A 21,643-nucleotide genomic window follows, 5' to 3' on the forward strand; every position below is an offset into this window, starting at 1 on the left:
AACCTCAACCCTACATGATGCCACCTCAGATGCATTTTAACGGCCATTACACTGAACCCTACACCTCTTCACAAGGTAGGACATCTCCCATCAGCAACGGGCCAAAACCGTTTTGTCCATTCTCACTGCAAAAAAAGTTTTCTAAAGTGTTTTGCATCTAAACATTCTCAAATCAAGATCAAACAAAACGACAGAATTTAATGTGAAAAAAAATTCAGTTTGGTTAGAAAAATTTACTTTAACGTTTTTAGAACTTTAGAAATATAATATCTAAACATTCTTACAACATTCTACAACATACATTTATTTAAAAAGCAAAATAACTTAAGATATGAAGTATTCTCAATGTAATGTATCTAGATTTAAGAGCTATTATTTGTACTTGAAATACAAATTCTTAGTCAAATACTACGCAAATTAATTTATCTTGATTTTAAAAATGTTTAATAAAAATGTTACTGGAAAAGAAGACATCTGAGAATTTTTTTATTTTATTTATTATTTTTGTATTGAATAATAATAAAGGTTAATTATTAATTTAAAGTAACTCCGATACTGCAATCTTTTATAAATTTAAGTTAAGATATAGACGGTGTGGTTGAAAAATAAATACATTTTTGTGAAAATAACCTATGGAGTTTTCTTAAGTTAATTCATCCAGATTTTAAGTTTTTACTGTAAAAATACTAAGCATTCTTGTATTTTATTTGTTTTTATTTTATTTATATTCTTATAAAAAAAAAAAAAAAAAAACTATAGTCCGAAAATCAAAAAACTAAAAATATTACACTTGAATGATTAGTGGTCGACCAATATTTATTCATTTATTTTACAGCCGATGCCGATATCTTGGAAAGCAGGGTGGCCGATATAAAACCGATATAATTTTATTTATTTTAAATAATATTTAAGAAATTGTAAATACTTTGAAAATGGAATAAAAAATAATCATTACATTATTTTAGATGACAAAGTATTTTCCACAAATAAATAAATATTTTATACAAATATAATTAAAAGGGAACTAAACCATAACCAGCAGAGCACTCAGTATCCTGGGAAGTTTATGTGCATTGAGAATTATATTTTTTCAAATAAATCCAAGGTGACACTCATTTTACATATGGCACACCGTGAAAATCACAGGAATATGATAGTGGGCAAATGCATAAAGCGTAGCATAATTTGAAATCATTAATTTAATGTTTAAAGCATTCAATTTACACGTACTGAAAGTCACGCAGAGAACACGCAGACATGCAGATCACATGCACACTTCACAAGATCTCAAAACTGAGAAAAAAGGTGTTGAGTTAAATTTTCATTTATCATTCAAAGATTTGTTTAAATTATGTAAATGCGTATTTTCTGAATGCTGATGGCAAACGAGAAAGTATTATAATTTTTGCCTGTCTATTAATAATCAGATTTTTAGACTTCTATCCATATTAAACAGAACTGTTAATGATGGCAAACAAGAGAGCGAATGTGAGCAATTTGTTTAAATGTCAAAATAAAAGTCCCACCTCGAACGCATCGGCCAAACAGAAAAACTTATCAGCGGTTGCCGATATTTGAAAAATGGTAAATATCGGCCGATATATCGGTCGACCACTAATAATGATGCTGACTTGCAATGACTGTGATTTTAGTTTTTCAAGTTAACGTATCTTGATTTTAAAGAATGTGTAGATATTTGTGAAACAAGACAAAAATAATAGACAAGAACTGATGCACGTCTCTTGAATTCCCTACAGACAATCTGTACATCAACAACCAGAACGGTTTCTACTACCATTCCCAGACCAGTCTGGACCGCTCTCCGCACGAGTACAACGGCCGGATCCGTAACGGCAGCGTTTACAGCGCACAGAGCACCAGCTCCCTCAACAACCCTCAGCACTACCTGCAGCCCTCGCCCATGTCCTCCAACCCCAGCATCACAGGAAGTGACCTAATGCGGCCCGACTACGTGCCTTCCCACCGGCACAGCGCCCTGATCCCGCCGTCCTAACCGCGCTACGCCCGATTACGAGAGCGTCATGAGGCAGAAGAACCACGGGATGATCCCACCAGCCGAGCGCCAGAGCCACTCCATGAGGAACCTGAACATCGGGAACTCGTACGCCTACAGCCGCCCCGACCCGCTCGTGTACAGCCAGCCGGAGATCCGGGAGCAACGGCACGGGCCAGTACCCTTCCACCTCAACTACAGCTTCCACAGCCCCTCCCCGTACCCCTATCCCACCGAGAGACGGCCTGTCGTAGGAGCCGTCAGCGTCCCCCGAGCTCACCAACGTCCAGCAGGCGCAGGAATATCCTCCGCCCAACATCATCAGGAATCAGGTTTATTGGCCGCCTCCGCCGTATCCCTACCCTCACCCTCGACCTGCTAACAGCACCCCGGACCTGTCCCGCCCATCTCTACGTCAGCAGCAGTAACCCGGACCTGATCACGCGCCGTGTCCATCACTCGGTGCAGACCTTCCAGGAGGACAGCCTTCCCGTGGCTCACTCGCTGCAGGAAGTGAGCGAGCCGCTCGTCACGACCCGACGGCCTCACATGCACAAACGCAACTCCATCGAGATCGCCGGGCTAGCGTACGGGCCCTCGAGAACATGAGGCTGAAGGAGAGGAAGGTGTGTCCTTCCCGGATGTTAATGTGTCCTTTGGTGTAGGGTAGGGTATAATACAGCATAACAAGTTAAATAGCTTTTTTCTTATAACAAAAATAACTGAACATTTAAATACAATAAAGCAATACAGAAAAAAATATATAAAGGTAAAAGTTTGACACAAAGTGCAAAAGAACTATTAAGATCATCGATAATCGGTATCACTTTACAATAAGAGCTCATTAGTTAACCATATACGTTCAAAATTAGCAAATAGCTGCATTTGTTACATAAACATCTTTTTAAAAAAATTTTTAGTTCATGTTAGCTCATTAAATAAAACTTTAGTTGAAACTTTTAGATTTTAACAACGTTTATTAAATATTGGAATACATAAAATTAATGTTGAGGCTAATTTTATTAGTTTTTTTTAATAAACTGTTTTTTAGTTTAATTAATGAAGTGTTAATTAACAATAAAGATTCAAAACACTTTCAAACAATATCTATGGCATGCTGTAGTACAGATTAAAATTAGTTAAAAAGGGTTTGAAAATAAATCGCGTATTAATGCTAAATACTTTGGCCCTGTTATGAACATCATAGTCAATACACAAACCTGAATAGCTATTTAAAATTATTTAAATATGATTTAGAAAGTAGTGCGGCTGCTTTATTTATGGGGTTTCCAGGGTAAGGACTGCATTTCCTGCAGTGTAGAATACTAATAATTATTGATATTTATATATGATACTAGATTTAACGATTTTCAATCATTTTAATTTAGGTTTCATTTGTGACATTTTACACAATTAAAATTATTGTCAGCAGCATTTTCATAATTCTAATATAACTATTTTAATATATAGTAATCATAATAGTTATATAATTCATTCTTGTATATCAGTATTAATCTGATTTAAAAATGTAACAAAAGAGAATACATTTCATGTTTAATTCATGTATATATTTATATGTATGTATATAATTAAGAGTGCTTATAATTAATTAATTCTTATATAATAATCAAAGATTATAAGTTAACTGTTTTTAAGAAAGTTTTATTTATTGACATTTCTGCATCAACTCCCAAGGCATCTGCATCTTCGGCTGAGACCCCGCCCCCTGTTGCCCAGGTGATGCCGTCTGCAGCATCCGGCTCCGACATCAACGTTGTCCTGGAGGTGACGAAGCCAGAGGATGCTGTCATCAAGGAGGATGCCATCTATGGCCACAAAAAATCCCTGTCTGATGCCACGATGCTGGTGCACAGCAGCGGTGAAGAGGAAGAGTTTGAAGACGATGGCGGACGACACACACCTCAGTCTCAGGATGCTGTGGGCGGCCCCGAGCATCACATGACCCCGATGGGACGGCCCCTCGTAGATCCACCCGCTTATCCCTTCAGCCACAGTATGGAGACAGTCCTGACAGCCCCTCTGGGGTACCAGCCCCATCCCATCATCCGCAAACCAGAAGACATGGGGCCGCTACCGCCTCTGCGTGAGCCCGGACACATGGTGCCTTCAGTATCAGAGGGAGATCTGAGCGGACAGGGACGCTTCAGACAGAAGAAAGACGTCTTTAAGAGACCCGTCTCTGACGTGCCACCTGCCAGAAAGAAACATCGATGGTCTTCCACCGGCCGTAAGTTCACTTAAACAATCAGAATCAGTTAGATGTGCATTTGGGAATGCAATGTACAATAGGTTTAAGTGTATTTGCACATTCACTTAAAGCTGCAGTCGGTAACTTGTGACGCTCTAGCGGTTAATAAACAGAACTGCTTGCGTCTTGCGGAAGAACATCGTAGCCGGAACTACTTCTCTCTGTTTAAGTCTATGAAGAATCACAAAGGTACTGGGTTACTCCGCCGCGTTACCCCCGGAGCATTCTAAAATAGTCCGAATATAAACACTTATTATAGGTGCACCCTAGTGATTCAGGACAAGCCAAAAACACGGTTTGGAAAATGGATTCATGGTGTACTCGCTTATTATAAACATTTTTCTACATTTTGAACACAAACAAAGTTACGGACCGCAGCTCTGATTGATTGTTTCTTACCGGGAGTGATGGAGTTTCTGCAAATGGCAATAGGACACTGGGAGGAGCCAGAGGAGCTTGATTTTTTCACAGATTATCTGTCTCATATTCTACTGTCAGGACATAATGACAGGTTTAATAAATATGTAAAAAATATATTTTTACAAAAGTTCCCTACAGCACCTTAAATTATAGGCCTGCAATTCATTGTGTAATAGACTTGTTTTAAAATATATAAAAGAGATTTTTAATCAAGCAACAAAAGAAAGACAGAAAACCATGCTCAGTGATGTAGACATGTGGGGGCGTGTTTAAACGAGCTGTTTCGGTGGGGCATGAGTCTTAACTTTGATAAAGAATATCTCTTTGGTTTTTATATTTTATTCTTTGCAACTTATGTTAACTTTTGCACTTAACTTAGTGTTCCTGTAGCTCAACTGGTAGAGTATTGCACTATCAAGCGCAAGGTTGGGGGTTCGATTCCCCGGGAACACATGATAGGGAAAAACTGATAGCCTGAATGCACTGTAAGTCACTTTGGATAAAAGCGTCTGCTAAATGCATACATTTAATTTAAATTTAATGTATGCACTCATCAGCTTGTAACACTCCAAAGAGAAAGAAAAAAACTTCATATGACACATTTAAAGGATATGCAAGCTGATTCTTGATGGCACATCATCTAGCTTGTGGGCTTTTATTTTCGTTTTGTCTGCACGTCGTCGAGTAGGTGTTTGTACGCTGGGGTGAGGCTGAACACTTGATGCGTGCGATGTGAAGAATGCCACTCAACAGGCCGTCAGACTCGAACTGCTGCATTCTGCTGCTCTTCTCCACTGAGTCTCTCAGACGCCGATTCTCAGACTCTCTTTCTCTCTCTGTCTCTGTCTCTCGCTCGCTCCGGGGATGAAGGGGATGAAGAAAGGACGCTCCGAGGTCAAGAAGGTGGGTCCCCTGAAGATGGCGGCTCTCAACGGCCTGACACTGTCCAGAATGCCTCTGCCCGATGAAGGGAAGGACGACCCGGAGAACTCGTCTAATGATGAGCGGGTGAGTACTGCTTTCTCTTTGACTGTGAACACACGACCGGTCAAAAGTCGGGGTAAAACTTTAAAGAAGTCTCTTTTGCTCATCAAGGCTGCATTTGTTTGATCAAAAATACAGAAAAAAAATGTAATCTTGCAAAATTTTGTTAGAATATAAAATAATGACTTCTATTTTAATATGCTTTAAAATATAATTTATTTTTGTGATGCAATGCTGAATTTCCATCAGACATGACTCCAGTATAAAGTGTCACATGATTCTTCAGAAATCATTCTAATATGCCGATTTATTATTAGAATTATCGATATTGGCTACACTTGTGCTGCCAAATATTTTTTTAAATACTTTTTTCAGGATTCTTTGATTTAATAAAAAGTTAAAAAGAGACCGATACCACTTCTTCCTGTACTCGCCCGATACCGATATTTTTGGTACTTGCCGATACAGAGTACCGATATTTTTATTGCATTTGTAAATTTAGTAAATATCGGGTACAGAAACCAAAAGAGTATGTATAATGTTAGCTGGTTAACTTAATTTATTAAATAGAAAATCAAACCAAAATGTATGCAGACACCTTCAGCATTATCAAAGTTTATTCTCTTTAGTTTAGAAGATGGTAATAAAATATGACAAGAACTCAGAGTTAAACTGTGTCAGAACAAATTCATCTTGATAATGTTTGAAAACTTTGCTAGAAAGGTATGTTATGGATAACAATCAACCAAACATTTTCAAACACTTAGTCGTGCAGGCCTTAGTCTTAATGATTGTCTGTAGTCTCCTGGACATGCTGTCATCCAGCTTCATGCAAACCTGAACATAAAATCTTTTTTCCCAGACTTGGTCTAAATGATTTTTGGTCTCCAATTTGTATCAGTTTTACTGGTAGTCCACTGTTTGAAGAATTCTTGGGTATAATTTGACAGTTTACTTTATTTTGCTATCCTCACTTACATAAATGATGTATAGTGCACTGCAATACATCAATACATATACAATACAATACAAAAATACATATATATCCATAAGATAAAATAAAATAAAATAAAATAAAATAAAATTGAATAAAATACATGCAAAATAAATCCTCTCTCTCTCTCTGGCTCGCTCCCTCTCTCTCTCTCGCACTCTCTCTCTCTCGCTTGCTCACTCGCTCTGTCTCGCTCGTTCTGTCTCGCTCGCTCCCTCTCTCTCTCTCGCGCTCACTCGCTCGCTCTCTGTCTGTCTCGCTCGCTCCCTCTCTCTCTCGCACTCTCTCTCTCTCTCGCGCTCGCTCGCTCTCTGTCTGTCTCGCTCGCTCCCTCTCTCTCTCGCACTCTCTCTCTCTCGCTTGCTCACTCGCTCTGTCTCGCTCGTTCTGTCTCGCTCGCTCCCTCTCTCTCTCTCGCGCTCACTCGCTCGCTCTCTGTCTGTCTCGCTCGCTCCCTCTCTCTCTCGCTCCCTCTCTCTCTCTCGCGCTCACTCGCTCGCTCTCTGTCTGTCTCGCTCGCTCCCTCTCTCTCTCGCTCCCTCTCTCTCTCTCGCGCTCACTCGCTCGCTCTCTGTCTGTCTCGCTCGCTCCCTCTCTCTCTCGCACTCTCTCTCTCTCGCTTGCTCACTCGCTCTGTCTCGCTCGTTCTGTCTCGCTCGCTCCCTCTCTCTCTCTCGCGCTCACTCGCTCGCTCTCTGTCTGTCTCGCTCGCTCCCTCTCTCTCTCTTGCGCTCTCTCTCTCTCGCTCGCTCACTCGCTCTCTCTCTCTCTCTCTCGCTTGCTCACTCGCTCTGTCTCACTCGCTCTCTGTCTCGCTCACAAGTTTTTAAAAAACATTTAGTTTTTCTCTGTGCTGTACCGAAACGATAACGTTAAAACCGTTCTATATACCAAACCGTCATTTTTGTGTCGTTACACCCCTAATGTTATAAGTATTATTAATCAATCAAAAGTATGAAGTGTTAACATCTAGTTTTAATAAATCATCACCAAGCAGCAGCTCTGTTGAGGGAAGATTGTTCATTAATGATGTGCAGCAAATAAAATACTTATTGATATTTTAAGTGAATCTTCTCAAACACACGTCAGCATGTCACTGTTAGCGTGCTGCAGGAGGTTCTGGATGAAACCCGTCCTGTGTGTTTCCTGCAGTGTAAGATACTGGAGCAGCGCATGGAGCAGGGGATGGTGTTCACCGAATACGAGCAGGTGCCCAAAAAGCGTCCCAACTGTGAGTGCACCATCGCTCTGATGCCCGAGAACAGCGACAGGAACCGCTTCCAGGACGTCCTGCCCTACGACGACACGCGTGTGGAGCTGGTGCCCACCAAAGAGAACAACACGGGCTACATCAACGCCTCGCACATCAGGGTGAGCTCGAGATACACTACAGTATGACCATGACCATGTGTCCGAATCGAGAAATGATTCAGCCTCGATTCTAAGAGTTTCCGAATCTCGTTTCCAAAACCTTAAACACACTTGAACCTAAAATAACCATTCGTAAAATTCAAAAAGGTTGAAGCGAATTACAAGGGTGTTCGCAGTTGGCTGTTTACATTAATCTTGCGTCATAAAAGCACAATAAAATGAAGTGAAATTACATGACTCGAGAGCTCTTTAGCACTCTTCTTCATGAGCATTTGAGTGTGCGGATAAAAACTAGATTAGAGCGCCATCTGCTGTTAAAATCTAAGCCTCTCAGAGGAGCCACAATGCATTCGGAAAATCTAAGAAACGATCCACGAAACGATTCTGCATCGATTTATCGTCCCAGCCTTAATGTATAGAAGCTTTACATTGATGCTTCAGATCACTATATTAATATTTAGGATTAAGGCTCAAAATGCTGATAAGACTTTTAATAATCATGATAATATTTATGTATGTATTTATTTAACTATTATTATTATTAAAAATAGTATTATTAATATTCTGCCATAAAGGTCATTGTGCAGATAAAGAAAAAAGTAATCTTGTAAGTTTTATAATAATAATTGCTGTTATTATTATTATTATTATTATTATTATTATTATTATTAATAATAATAATAATAATAACGGTTATAATAATAAAAATAAAAATAATAATGATTATTATTATCATGCCCTAAAACACAGTATAATGTAGTTATGATAATGATATTTTTTTAACCATGTTAAACTTGAGTATACTAATATAATATATATATATATATATATATATATATATATATATATATATATATAATAAATTGTTTAATTTATTTGAGAGAAGAAAAACAATTATGTAAAAAAAAATATTTTATTATAATAATAATGCAATAATAATGCATGATCATGCAGCATCAAACCACAATCAAAGAGATCTGAAATAAATGTACATAACTTTTAAAAGATTTCTATTTGAAACTGTTGAACTTTACAAAATTAGGTTAGCATGCGCGTCTTGTGATCCTTAAGAAGCATGCTAAATGATATTGAAATCAGGCATATAATAGCCATAGAAGTACTTTATTATTATTATTTTCTGATTTAGGTTAATTTAGGCTTGCACATAATTGATCTTTTTTTATTCATGAACTTAAAGGTCTTAAAGTGCTTGAACACCAAAAACGGCTGTTTGCAGCTATATTTGTGCTGTTTTGACTCCGATCAATCCTCTTTCATGTTGTGTTTTCTGCTGCTGTGTTGATCAGGTTACGGTCCGAGGGAAAGAGTGGAGTTATATCGCGTCTCAGGGTCCGCTCTCCAGCACCTGCCAAGACTTCTGGCAGATGGTTTGGGAACAAGGAGTCTCCATCATCGCAATGGTTACAGCAGAGGAGGTGACGATGGAAAGATCATTAACGGAGTGTCACTCTTGAATCTGAAGTGTAAGTCATTGTTTTGTGTGCCGTCCTGCAGGAAGGGGGTCGAGAGAAGAGTTTCCGCTACTGGCCTCGTCTGGGCTCTCGTCACAACACGATTACATACGGGCGATTTAAGATCACCACACGCTTCCGCACAGACTCGGGGTGCTACGCCACAACGGGGCTGAAGATCAAACACCTCCTGACGGGACAGGAGCGAACCGTGTGGCACCTGCAGTACACCGACTGGCCCGACCACGGCTGCCCCGAGGACTTCAAGGGCTTTCTCTGTGAGTACAGCACAGATACCGGCCTTTCTTTATACCAAACCATGCTGCTTATGGCACTCCAGATGCCTAGAGGATCTGCATGTGAAGAAATAAAGACATCAGTGTCTGGTTTTGTTAACCAGATATTACACAGTACAGACCAAAAGTTTGGAAACATTACTATTTTTAATGTTTTTGAAAGAAGTTTCTTCTGCTCATCAAGCCTGCATTTATTAGATCAAAAATACAGAAAAAATAGTAATATTGTGATATATTATTACAACTTAAAATAATAGTTTTCTATTTGAATATACTTTTAAAAAGTAATTTATTCCTGTGATGCAAAGCTGAATTTTCAGCATCATTCCTCCAGCCTTCAGTGTCACATGTAACATCAGTCGATCACATGATCATTTAGAAATCATTCTAATATTCTGATTTATTATGACTGTTGGAAACAGTTCTGCTGAATAATATATTTGATCAATAAAAGGTTAAAAAGAACTGCATTTATTCAAAATAAAATAAGAAAAATTCTAATAATATATTTTCTTTACTATCACTTTTTATCGATTTAACACATCCTTGCTGAATAAAAGTATTGATTTTATTTTTTAAAAAAAGAAAGAAAAAAAAATTACTGACCCCAAATTACTGAGCAGTAGTGTATATTGTTATTACAAAATATTTATATTTTAAAAACATAGCTTTTTTTTTCACTTTTTATTCATCAAAGTATCCTAAGAAAGTATCACATGTTCAGAAAAAATATTAAGCAGCAGAACTGCTTCCAACTTTGATAATGAATCATCATATTAGATATTAGGTGATTTCTAAAGGATCATGTGATAATGATCCTAAAAATTCAGCTTTGCATCACAGAAATAAATGATCATTTAAAGTATAATAAATTTAAAAACAATTATTTTAAATTGTAATAATATATCACAATATTACTTTTTTTTCTGTATTTTTGATCTAATAAATGCAGGCTTGATGAGCAGAAGAAACTTCTTTCAAAAACATTAAAAATAGTAATGTTTCCAAACTTTTGGTCTGTACTGTGTGTGTATATATATATATATATATATATATATATATATATATAATTAAACATGCATTATGTAGTTACAGCTAAATATGTTTATACAAAAAATAAATGCATAACATTTTAAAATATGCAGTATGTTGTTACATTTCTTTGTACAGTGCCTACAAGTTATTTCAAAATCTTTGTGCGTTATTTCAGTTTTTGTACATTATCATAGTTTTATAATTATGAATATAACAATATTAAACCTGTAATTATTAATATATATAATAGTATCTTTTTTTTTGTCCTTCTGATTTTGGTGTAAAGCATGACTTGTTAAGTTTGCTTCAGATAATCCTGACAGTGTTATTCAGCACCATTATAATGATTCAAGAAACCGTATTTTGATGACGTTCGTATCATGCATGACTTTAATCTTCGAGAAGAGTGTTTTCTTGTGGTGTGTCCCTCTGCTGACCTCTTTCTGTTGTGCAGCGTTGTGTTTTCTCTCCTGGCGTGGCTCTCTAAAGCGCTCTATTTCTGTGTCTCAGCGTACTTGGAGGAGATCCAGTCTGTGAGGCGACACACCAACAGCTCCAGCGACCCAAAGAACACAAACCTTCCCGTCCTGGTGCACTGCAGCGCAGGGGTGGGACGCACTGGTGTGGTCATCCTGTCTGAGATCATGATCGCTTGTCTGGAACATAATGAGGTACATGTGTCCTGTGCTTACAGTGGCAGGAACGCATGAGAGATTTAGTGCTTTTCACCAGCTTTTCTCAGGGCAGAATGGTGACGGTTACCAGGGTAAACAACACGCACTTCTTACCACTGGCAGAAAAATAAATGTTACACTTTGTTACACTTCTGCTAAGCGCACAAACACATGGTTGCTAGGAATAGAGGTGATGACGTCCTCTGAAAATAACATTACACATATTAAAATCAAAATTAAGTATGATGCAAAGCACAGTATGAGAATTTTAATGTTGTAATGAAATTACAAATGAATGACTTTCACTGCAAATACAATAGACCGTTTTAATGTCTATATTTAGTAAACTATTGAATGAACTGAAAATCACAGAACAAATAAAAAACTAAAATGTAAAAATTATTTTCTATTAAATTTGACAATTATTTAATTTATTAAAATGTATGTATTTATTAAAATTATTCTTTAAAAATAATTAAAATAAAACTTATTTGTAAACTTTATGGACAAAGCAAAAAATAAAATGTGTGTTACTGAATTACTGAATATCTGATAACAGTAAAAAAAAGAAAAAAAAGTAATATTATAATTTTATTTATAAAAAAAGATCTATAATTTTTTGTGTACCGTTTTTATATAACATTTTTCAGATGAATGAACCAGTCTGATATCTCTGAAAACAATTTCATATAAAATATGAAACACTTGAGACTTGTAATTAAAGTAATTTTTATGTCAAATATTTCTAGCAAATAAATTAATCCGTCTGATATCAGTGCGGAAACAAAATTGAGAATTGAGTTCAAAATTAAAAACTCACAATTATATATCTAATTATGTTTTAATTATTATACTATAATGTTTTAAATATAAAGTATTTTTCAGACTATAAGTCGCACCTGAGTATAAGTCGCATCAGTCCAAAAATACGTCACGACAAGGAAAAAAACATATATAAGTCACATTTATTTAAAACCAAGAACTAAGAGTTCACATTACCGTCTCCAGCCGCCAGAGGGCGCTCTATGTCTTCAGTGTAGACTACAGGAGAACTGAGCAGCATAGAGCGCCCTCTGGCGGCTGGAGACGGTAATGTTTTCTCTTGGTTCATTTCTCTCGGTTCATTTCTCTCAGTTCATGTCAAATTAATTTTGATAAATAAGTCACACCTGACTATAAGTCGCAGGACCAGCCAAACTATGAAAAAAAGTGTGACTTATAGTCCGGGTAATACAGTAACTAACATTTATATATTTTGTTTCTATTAATTGTTTGACTTTTTATTTTTTATTATTGAAATAGTTTTATGCGAAGCCCTTAGAATTATCATTGCATTTGAAATTTGCTTTACAAATAAACTTGCATTGCATTGTTTATTTATTTAATATGATAAAACACATAATTCTGTATGGCCTTATTCTAAACTGCTGTGAAATACTCCTGTTTTGATACTGACGTGTCGCTGTTTCCCGACAGATGCTGGACGTCCCGACCGTTCTGAACTTGCTGCGGCAGCAACGCATGATGATGGTACAGACGCTCTCACAGTACTCCTTCATTTACAAAGTCCTCATTCAGTTCCTGAGAAACTCCAGACTGATCTGAGACCAGCGCTGGCACAGAGGAGCCTCTCACAAGCCCTCGGTCCCCGTCGGAGCTTCTTCACAGTGTTAGTGACGGGGCAGTAATGAAGGACGCTGCGGCGCGCTCTGCTTTACCAGTATTATTCACTGTGGGCTTGTACACGGATGTCAGTCCCAGCACTTTTATTTAGCTGTACATAGACACGAAGGACGCAGCTCTCTTATTTAATATGATACGCTGAACTGCAGTGGTTCTTTTATACCGGGTGGGATTTTATTCGTTTACGCAGTGTTCCAGTAATGGATTAATTTGACGAAAAGCCCAAATTTGTTGCTTTGCAGATATGCTGAAATGCAAAAAAGGCTTGCTTTTCTATATGCAAAATATCTAAATGCTAATTTATTTTCTTGAGATTTACATATTTGCGTCATGGGACGTCCAGTGTTACAGTGAAGCTGTTTTTTCTTGAGATTTTACCATTTAACCCTTCGAACGGGTTTCGCCCGATCAAAAGTTTGCGTCTCAAGTTTGAATGCAGCCAAAGACGTGAGGGTTTATTTTCTGATCGCAGACGCAACCTATAAATCATTTACACTATGTATTAAAACTGCATATGAAAACTGTATTCTACATATATGCTTTCTCATTGCATTAGAGATGATTTTGTATTTTTCCAGCTCTTGCCATATTTCCACCAGCATTCAATAACCCGGCACGCCAAAGAGCGTCACAAACTGGACTTCTGCATTGGAGTGAACAATAGTGTGGGTTTATTGTGAACGGTTTGTGACCTCATTATCTTAAACACAGTGGCTATGATGGTTAACCAAAGAGTTTTCACCATATTGAATTCTTTGAGTCTTAAAACACTGAATCTGCATTATCCATTCTGTTTCGGGAGGATCTGAAGGAGCAGAATGTGCCATAGCAAATCATTAGGCCCTTTGCGTTTTTTAATTGCAGTAAGGTCGTTATGTACGATAAAGCAGTGCAGACTGATGCTACATTCCACCATAATGGTGCTGTTGCATGCTCTTAAAGGAATAGTCTACCCAAAAATGCTCACCAATTGATTCTCTGCAGTGAATGGGTGCCGTCAGAATGAGAGTCCAAACAGCTGATAAAAACATCACAACAAATGTTGCCATGGGTGAATTTCACAGAACTTTCCAGAAGCATCCAGGTCATATTTCACTACAAAATGAAAAGAAAAAAGCAATGCAATTTAAGTAATACAATACATTGCAAAGTGCCATTGAAAATATTTGTTGAACTGAATTAAATGTATTGCTTACAGAAAGGACGATGTATTACTGAATTTCAGTAATGAGGATCTGCTTACTTTCACATGACAGTGATTAGAATTTGAGGGCAAATAGTTGCTTAATTGTTATGGGGGGAAAAGCTGAAAGATTTAATTGTCCAAGAATGGGTTACAATATAAAATGAATTATATTATTTTATTTAACTTTTTTGATTTTGGGTTGAAATATGATCAGAAATGTTTTTGATAGGAGTCACTCTCTTTATTCAGTTCTGACTGGTGACTAAAACAACAGCAGTGTTTTCCTTGTTGGGCTTTGGTTAAACTGTAATATATATATAGTGAAGGACAATCCCTTTTTCACATTATCCTGTGCATCGGAATATCATGGAACATTAATTTAAAAACCGAACATATCCACAGTTTGAGTTCCTTCACCATAGCATCAATACTATGAATGAGGTAAAAGTATTTTTAAGTGTTTTGGAGTACACTCAATGTTGGTCTCAAACCTTCTCATCGTTCATGTTGAGTTCTGTTGGTTTAGATTCAGACAAACTGCTGCGGTGTTTGAGGTTTTCTCGTGTGAATGGACAATGATCGGTGTTCATCTGAACTGGAAACCTGAACTTCAAGACGATAATGTACAAAGCTGAAAACTGGACTGTTAAAGCCCTTCCCAGAGCTGCTTTTTGGAATACATGTATCTTAATAGCAGATATTGTTTATATTGCTGATTTTAAGTGTTATTTACTTTTAACCACAAACTAGTAAAACTGATGTTTACCCCGGATGGATTCTCGTGTGTTTCGGCATCATGAGAGCATGTTCTGATGATGTACAGCGATCAGAAGAGCTAAATTATATCCCTTTGTAAACAACTATATTTTTCTTTCAGAAAATAAATATTTTAAATTGTTAAATTAATGCTTTGTGTCTCTGACTTTTGCATGGTTTAAATGCGTTAATAAAATTTTTAGAACATTGATGTAATGGTATTGACAAATTTATTTTGCAGTAGCAATGCTATTTTAGAATTATATGTAATGCATTTTATTTATATTTATTATAAATAAGTTTAAATTTGTAATTATCTTATATTTTCATATATTTAGTTTATCTTAATTGAACTTTTATTATTACCATATTATTTCATTGGCATTTTAATCCATTTTTATATATATTTTCATGACTGTAATTATTTTTTGTCATTTTAATACTTCTATATATACAGGTGCGTCTCTAAAAATTAGAATGTCGAGGAAAAGTTTTTTATTTCAGTAATTCAACTCAAATTGTGAAACTCTTGTATTAAATAAATTCAATGCACACAGACTGTTTAGTAGTTTAAGTCTTTGGTTCTTTTAATTGTGATGATTTTGGCTCACATTTAACAAAAACCCACAAATTCACAATCTCAATAAATTAGAATACTTCATAAAACCAATAATAATAAACATTTAGTCAATTGGTTTAGATCCTACCTGTCCGATCGGTACCATGTTGTTTATTTAAATGGGAAGTCATCTCATTTATCATCAGTAAAATATGGAGTGCAACAAGGATCCGTCCTAGGTCCCCTTCTATTTTCAATATACATGTTGCCCCTTGGTAATATTATTAGAAAATACGGAATTAGCTTCCACTGTTAATGATGATACTCAGCTATATATCTCAAAGAGACCAGAAGAAACTTCTCAATTATCTAAGCTAACAGAGTGTGTTAAAAATGTAAAAGGTTGGATGACAAATAATTTTCTCCAATTAAATTCGGATTAGACAGAGATATTAATTATTGGACCAAAAAACACTACACAGAATCTTGTAGATTACAATCTGCAACTAGACGGATGTACTTTTACTTCCTCTATAGTCAGAAATCTGGGTGTTATATTAGACAGTAATTTGTCTTTTGAAAACCATATTTCCCATGTTACAAGAACTGCATTCTTCCATCTTAGAAACATTGCCAAGCTACGAAACATGTTATCTGTTTCTGATGCAGAAAAGCTAGTTCATGCATTTATGACCTCTAGACTGTCTATACAAATAAACTTGAATTTAATTGAATATATGAAACCATGTCACTACATATACATACAAATACACAAGATTTTACTGATTCTGCAAATCAAGACATTTTATTGGTTAAATGTATAATATAATTGAACGTTTAATTTAGATTAAATCTCCAATGTATCCCAGCAGCCACTAGAGGTGGGCATGTTTCATGTGATATATATATTTTTGTATGAAATTTTCCTAATTCCTAATTGATGAGAAACCAAGGACTGTGCTTTATGTGATGTACTGTATTTCCTGTCCTCTGGTTCTGTTTGATGTTGATTTGTGTCAAGTTGAATAATGAATGTTTTGTGTGACTAGGTTTAAAACATTTGACTCATGAGTGAGATTGGTCTGGTTGGTCCCTTATTTTATGTAGCACTTAAAAGTCAGTGGGATAGGTGTTATATATATTGGCACCCAACATGGGGCCCGAACCCATGACCCGGAGACTAAGAGTCTTATGCTCTGCCGACTGAGCTTGCTTGGCCACACACACTGGCATCTGTCTGGACTTTAAAACCTTTTGTGAAGTCAGGGGATGGACTTTCGATAAACTGAAAAATGCTCTTCAAAAAACACCCGTGTTATTATTCCCTGACTTTACAACAGGTTTTAAAGTCCAGACATGCGCCAGTGATGTCGGGTTAGGAGCTGTGTTGACTCAGGATCATGACAGAGCTGAACATGTTATTGCTTATGCTTCGAGACTTATACATGGGGCTGAGAAGTCCTATTCCAAGCCCGAAAAAGTATGCCTTGCAGTGATTTGGCCAGATGGAGAAATGGAAACATTTTGAAGTATTTACAGATCATGCTGCTCTTACGTGGGTTTTTCCCAATCATCCCAGTCCAAAATTTCGACTGACCAGGAGAGCTTTGAGGTTACAAAGCTTTGATTTCACGGTCCAATATCGGAAGGGACAATGTAATGTAGTACCCAACACACTTTCTAAGAGTATACCTGAAGTCAAAAGTTCACATTGCTACTTGTCAGGCAACCAAGATTAGGTTGGACTTGCCTATTAGCTGGGATGAAATTGGAGGTGCTCAGAAACCAGATCCCTTACTTCAGCCTTTATGGGAAATGGCTACGTTGTCAGTAACAGACCATACCCGCATTCATTATGTCATACAAAATGACTTTTAGTTGTGTGCCCAACAAACATCAGGGTGAAACTAAGCAGATAGTTGTACCATTGGCATCAAGGGAGAAGTTACTACAATTTGCCCATTCCAGTCCCTTGAGTGGACATCTTGGGCGGATAAAAACTTTGAGGTGTTTACTCCATGTGGTCTAGTTTAGCTTGATCCTAACATTAGAGCTAATGTACAGTAGCTACATATCAGGTGGCGTTCTTAATGACTACTGTTTGGGGGGACAAATTTTAAAGAGGGGAACCTTGTGCTGACCCAGGTTAGCAACTAGAGGATGGATAACGCACAACTTTGGTTTAATAGTGTGAGGAAGAACTGGTAAGAGGCATGCAACCCCAGATTCTGCCAAACCAAAGCAATACCAATAGACAAAAGATACCCTGAGGTTCTGCAAAGTTTATTAAAAATACTAGATTTACATGACCATAGTAACTTCTCCACTAGAAACCACAGTCTGCTCCCCAGAGACCGCCTTGATACGAGTGTCTCTTCCTGAAAGAGAAACATTAGAAGTGAGAATGCACTTCCAAAATGCTCAGTTCCTCTTGTCTAGAGAAAGAACTCACGTTTTCTGGTGCAGCTTTGCTCACAAGAGCCAGATGATGGATGGCACACCTCTGTACTGCAGTGGATGAAGATCTGACAGGGAAGAAAGAGGCTCAAGTCATAGAATCCACAAGTAGTAAATATACAACGGTTCAAGTAAAGGGGGCATACGGTTTCCTGCAGAGCAGCCAGTGATGCTGGATCAACAAATGTGAACATCTTCACAATGAAGCGCTTGTAGTGGGTTGGGAACTGAAGACCAGACGATCCAGTCACTGGAACCAGTGTAGTCAGATAGCGATCATCCCGGTAAGGGCATCTGAAGAGAAAAGGCTAGAAAGGGTCTCCTAGCAGACTAACTGGATAGAGATTGGCTGTACACTCACCCGTCGATCAGAAGGTCCCACTGGGGGAGACTGAGTGGATTGGGGGTTGAAGTCGCCCAACAATGTCCCAGCATTAGGACAATGTTGGGGTCAGTCCTCTCCATAATGTGCACCTCAACATACACAGGCTCCCGCAGGACTTTTGTGATGGGATAATCAGCGTCACTGTAGTAGGACGTGTAGGCCTCATCCCCTGAGGAACAACACTGGGGTTTACCCAGACTCCAGTTATAAAGGCTTTAGGGAGACGCAGGACAAGACCTTACCTTCAGCACAGCCTTTGGTGACACATTGGCCATTGGCCAGTCTGAGCTCCACCCTGAGAGGTCCAGGGGCAGCTACTGGTGGAGGTGGAGGAACGGAGTTGACCTCCACAACCAGAGCTTCCACAGAAGTTCCTGAGTATCTACACTGGAAGAGAAACCTGGACGACACACAGCGAGCTTCTAGCATTTATCAGGGATTAGGGTTCACACCAAGTCATGGATCACCTACTCAAAATGACTGTCCCTTGTGATGGAACCATACGGTCCAATCTCCACTTCATACGATGAGGTCATTCGGTTTTCATACACCACATATCCTCCGTCCTCCTGTGAATAGGAACAGTGTCAGCATCCAGTCCATCATAAGCCATGCAGAATAAAACCAGTAGCAGCTGCTCACCATCACGCTCGTGCCACATGCGGTCACAGGGAACTGGTATATAACAAAGGAAGGTGTGGACCCCACAGGAGCACAAGGTGGGTCATTTCCACCCAGTAGATGAACCGAATCCAGACTCAGTCGAGGCAGAATAACATCTCTAGACACCACTACCACAAACTGACCATCTCTAATACACTGGACAGTCACTAGAACAAGGTACACGTGAAGGTTAAGTGCAGAGAATCAGTTTAACACGAATCAGATTGAGAACACTTACCCGCCCTCCCATAGAAACAATGCTGTCCGTTAAAGCAGCAGTTGATAGCCTCACACTCAGCACCACTGATCCCAGGTGGACCACATTGGATCTGCTCAAAGTCAGCTACAACACATTTATCAAAGGGCTCTGTCTGCACTACTGGCTTCGGAAACTGTTGTTTAACTGGCTTCGTAATCTGCGGCTTAGATAGTTGTTGAACTGGCTTCGGAAGCGGAAACTGCTGGTTAGTTAGCTGTTGAACTGGCTTCTGAAGCAGAAACTGCTGGTTAGTTAGCTGTTGAACTGGCTTCTGAAGCGGAAACTGCTGGTTAGTTAGCTGTTGAACTGGCTTCTCAAGCGGAAACTGCTGGTTAGTTAGCTGTTGAACTGGCTTCTGAAGCGGAAACTGCTGGTTAGTTAGCTGTTGAACTGGCTTCTGAAGCGGAAACTGCTGGTTAGTTAGCTGTTGAACTGGCTTCTCAAGCGGAAACTGCTGGTTAGTTAACTGTTGAACTGGCTTCTCAAGCGGAAACTGCTGGTTAGTTAGCTGTTGAACTGGCTTCTGAAGAGGAAACTGCTGGTTAGTTAGCTGTTGAACTGGCTTCTGAAGAGGAAACTGCTGGTTAGTTAACTGTTGAACTGGCTTCTCAAGCGGAAACTGCTGGTTAGTTAGCTGTTGAACTGGCTTCTGAAGCGGAAACTGCTGGTTAGTTAGCTGTTGAACTGGCTTCTGAAGAGGAAACTGCTGGTTAGTTAGCTGTTGAACTGGCTTCTCAAGCGGAAACTGCTGGTTAGTTAGCCGTTGAACTGGCTTCTGAAGCGGAAACTGCTGGTTAGTTAGCTGTTGAACTGGCTTCTGGGGCTGGAACTGCTGGTTAGTTTGCTGGACCATCTGAAGCGATTTACTCCACTGTGGAACAGCATGAGAAAAAGCACAAACCAGCAAAATTTGAACCAAACACCAACTTCCAGCCATTGTTCAACAGCTAAACACAAAGTGGAGATACTGCCCTTTGGTCTTTTTGTATTCTACAGATTTCAGCTAATTAACAATAGTCCCTCCCTCATCGTTAACAACTGGGTGATTCTCATTAGATCTCAAGATTCAATTCTTATTGAAAAAACGCCTATAACAGCAACACAAAGGCTGCGTCCATATCTTCACTGACAGCTCCCTCAAGCCTCGTTCACTCAGACGTTGAACATTCTTTCCAAATCTTTATCTTCATCTGATACAGGCTCAAACATATCAACTTGGATGCCTAATTTCTCCATTGTTTTAGCTAGACAGAAGAGGTCGGCGCTGTGAAACAGCCAATCAGAGCAGAGCTCAATGTTATTATTCATGACCCTTCCAAATAATTCTAGGGACAAATCACAGGGTTGTAATTGGACATGTAAAACCGTTTCTGCAGAATTTTTGCCCGAACCCAAGCCATGTACCTTTTATGTACATAGCATTTAAAATATTGTATCAATGCATTCTATGGCACATTTAACTGGGATTATGAACTCATATTTTGGGCCGGAAGCAATTTGGATTCAAAACAATGGATTGGTTTCTTATAAACACACAGCCTTTCCCTTCACAAGACAGTAATTGATGTGAATTACTTGTGGATTATTTTGATATTTCCTGGACTGTGCCCAGCTGGTGGAATGACCTCCCAATCTCAATTCGTACAGCTGAGTCTTTACTCATTTTCAAGAAACATCTAAAGACTCATCTTTTTTCGCCTGCACTTAACCTTCTAACACCAGTACTTTTCCTTTTCTTGTCTTTTTCATTTAATAAAAAAAAAAATAATAATAATATATATACCTGGCTATAAAACCCATCTGATCAAGCTTAATAAATAATGGTAGCAAACCCTCTATTAGTTTGGTTAGTATATGGGTAAATATTTGCACCATCTACCATGATGCTGTAAATTTCACCAATCTGAGCTGTGCCAAAAAAAATAAACCTCTAGAGGGAACACTTAGAGGCATTGCATAAACTTGTTTGCATATTATGCAATAAACAAGATTTTTCAACTTTAAATGAACAGTCTTGACCTTACTCCACTGGGAAAAGTGGGTAGGTACCAATGCACTCTTGAGTTATTGGACTTTTAATGGTTGGGTGGTGATATTTAGTGCTACTGGCAAATTCCAAGAATTTAAGGTCATTGTATTGAGTGTGTTTCCCAATATGTGTTTTTT

General features: G+C 38.1%; 1 protein-coding gene and 1 pseudogene across 1 annotated transcript; one reads left to right on the plus strand and one right to left on the minus strand.

The window, feature by feature from the left end:
- The first annotated feature begins 5 nt into the window (after positions 1–5).
- LOC113082421 (tyrosine-protein phosphatase non-receptor type 21-like) lies at positions 6–15,300 on the plus strand (annotated as a pseudogene).
- A 2,675-nt stretch (positions 15,301–17,975) lies between these two features.
- Positions 17,976–20,440, minus strand: LOC113082422 (zona pellucida sperm-binding protein 4). Its single transcript, XM_026254083.1, has 8 exons — positions 19,457–20,440; positions 19,198–19,385; positions 19,027–19,124; positions 18,798–18,955; positions 18,532–18,724; positions 18,317–18,464; positions 18,166–18,238; positions 17,976–18,091 (listed from the first exon to the last, which is right to left on the minus strand). Exons 1-8 carry the CDS (start codon positions 20,412–20,414, stop codon positions 18,015–18,017), a joined length of 1,893 nt encoding a protein of 630 aa, XP_026109868.1. The 5' UTR covers positions 20,415–20,440; the 3' UTR covers positions 17,976–18,014.
- Between the last annotated feature and the right edge of the window lie 1,203 nt (positions 20,441–21,643).

The sequence above is a fragment of the Carassius auratus genome, unplaced genomic scaffold (genome assembly GCF_003368295.1).
Source record: "Carassius auratus strain Wakin unplaced genomic scaffold, ASM336829v1 scaf_tig00036064, whole genome shotgun sequence".
Taxonomy (NCBI): Eukaryota; Metazoa; Chordata; class Actinopteri; order Cypriniformes; family Cyprinidae; genus Carassius; species Carassius auratus.